The 2,273-nt window shown below is 44.7% G+C and overlaps 1 protein-coding gene across 1 annotated transcript in view; it reads right to left on the bottom strand.

Annotated features, from left to right (window-relative positions):
* Window positions 1–1,571: 1,571 nt before the first annotated feature.
* Window positions 1,572–2,273, bottom strand: part of SLC25A4 (solute carrier family 25 (mitochondrial carrier; adenine nucleotide translocator), member 4) — a 4,751-nt gene continuing 4,049 nt past the window's right edge. The window contains exon 3 of the mRNA XM_015569770.1: window positions 1,572–1,747. Within this exon, the coding sequence (XP_015425256.1) occupies window positions 1,587–1,747 (161 nt within the window). The 3' untranslated portion in view covers window positions 1,572–1,586. The remainder of the gene's footprint in view (window positions 1,748–2,273) is intronic.

Genomic DNA, 2,273 nt, shown 5'->3' with positions numbered 1-2,273 from the left:
CTCAATCTTTTATATTCAGTGTTTAATTTTTTTTCTGTTGCTATTTTCAATTTCTTTATTGATTAAGGTATTACATATGTGTCCTTATCCCCTCAATTGCCCCCCAACCCCCCAACTCATGCCCTCACCCCCTGTTGTCGTGTCCATTGGTTAGGCTCATATGCATGCATATAAGTCCTTTGGTTGACCTCTCCCCCTTATCCTCACCCTCCCCTACCTTCCCTCTGAGGTTTGACGGTCTGATCGATGCTTCTCTTTCTCTGGATCTGTTTTTGAAAGAGACTTTCCCACTAAGAGACCTCTGCACACAGTGTCACAAGTAAGTCGCTTGAGCTCCAACTCCCAGCTCTATGCTGTGTTCAACTAGACATCCCTTTCCTGCATAACTGCTAGGCAGGCTCTCTCTTGTCATTCCCACTCCTTTAACTCAAGGTGAGAACTGTGGCAATCAACCAGCTAGTTCACAGACCATCACACTGTAAAACGGGAGCAGGGTGGAACAGCAGTGTTTAACTGGGTAGTGCCCTTTTTATGGATGAGAAAAATAAGGCCTACTCTCAGGATATACTACTTCAAGATTACACAGTTAAAAGAGCCACAACTATTAGGTTGAACCAAATGAAATTAACATGACTTTTACATTAAAAATGGCAATTTCACATATTTCAACCTATGGGAGCTAAGACTTTTTCTATTGGAGCAGGCTGCTTGAGGCTATCCCTGTCCACCCAAGTCACCCTTCCCTGCCTGTCATAACTAGGTAAGAGAAGAATCAGTGTTAAATAAACCAGCTAGTTACTTCAATTCTCCCCCCTTGCTTCTGCACCCAGCTTCTAAGGCTGCGATTTTCCACCTTTTTCATCTCGTGGCACACATAAATCACTAACATTTTTGTCACACCAATAATATATATTTTGCCAATCTGACAAAATGGATTCATTCACTCCGGATAGCTATGGTGTTGACTACTGTCATTTTTTTATTTGACAATCTAAGGCAAAAGAAATCAGTGTCCCTGACTAAATAATCAGCTTTGGCATGTTTCAAAAATTCTTGCAGATAAACAAAATGAATTGACCAACAAAATAAGACCCAAAGCATAGAGGCATGGAATAGACTGACACACCTCAATGTGAGGTTGGGATGAGAAGAGATAAACCAAAGAACTTATGTATTTATATGCATAACCCATGGACACGGGCAATAGGGTAGTGAAGACCTGGCGGGGTGGGTAGGGACTGGGAGGAGAGGAGAAAAGGGGAGGGAGGAGGAGAGATATCTAGATATCTGTAATACTATCAACAATAAAAAATATATTTTAAAAAATTATTGCAGCACACCGGTTGAAAATCGCTGCTCTAAGAAAAAGGGCCTAAGGCCTCTATCATGCCAGATACCTAGTTAAGTCCACCTCTAAATGTCCCATTTTCTATGTTCTTATCTATATGATAACAAAGTTCTCTAGAGAAATAGTTGAGAAGCTTTCTTTCGTAAATTCTTATCACATGATTTTAACAATTGGAATAGTGAAGACTGAAAACAGTACCAAACAGTGTTCTCCTCGGGCAGGAAAACTATGCTTTAGATCAGTAGGTGCCAGGCTTACCCCCCTTCCGGCCAGACTGCATCATCATCCTACGGCGCACAGTGTCAAAGGGGTAGGACACCAGCCCCGCCACCGCCGTCACGGACTGAGCGATCATCCAGCTGATGAAAATGTGCACATTCTTGGGGTCAGGCAGCATCCCTGCGGGCAGAGCCAAAAGCCAAATGGCGATGAAGTGATTCCTCTCAGCAGCTCCGCCAAAAGCGGGAGGAGATGGGAAGAGGCTACAGAACCTCCAACCCCAGGCCCCCGCTTCCAGCGGAACCTGGCTACCCTCGCTGGATCTAGGGAAGCCGAGCTCTGCCCAGCTTACAGGACACGTTGAAATGGTCCAGGTTACGCTCAGGAACTGACAGAGCCATGGGAAGAGGGGGCAGGTCTGCCCTTCCTCTCAATAACGCAAGGCCAGAGCTTGTTTCAGTAGAGGACCAGGAGAATCCTGTAGCTGCTCAACCTTCTGGCCCTTTAAATACAGTTCCTCATGTTGTGACCCAACCATAAAATTATTTTCATTGCCACTTCATAACTGTAATGTTGCTACTGTGATGAATCGTCATGTAAATATCTGATATGCAGGATGGTCTTAGGCGAACCCTGTGAAAGGGTCGTTCGACCGCCAAAGGGGTCACAACCCACAAGTTGAGAACAGCTGCTCTATAGCCTCACG

Source organism: Myotis davidii, unplaced genomic scaffold (assembly GCF_000327345.1).
Source record: "Myotis davidii unplaced genomic scaffold, ASM32734v1 scaffold184, whole genome shotgun sequence".
NCBI lineage: Eukaryota > Metazoa > Chordata > Mammalia > Chiroptera > Vespertilionidae > Myotis > Myotis davidii.
The sequence above is the reverse complement of the archived record's forward strand: the minus strand, read 5'-3'. Positions and strand labels throughout refer to the sequence as shown.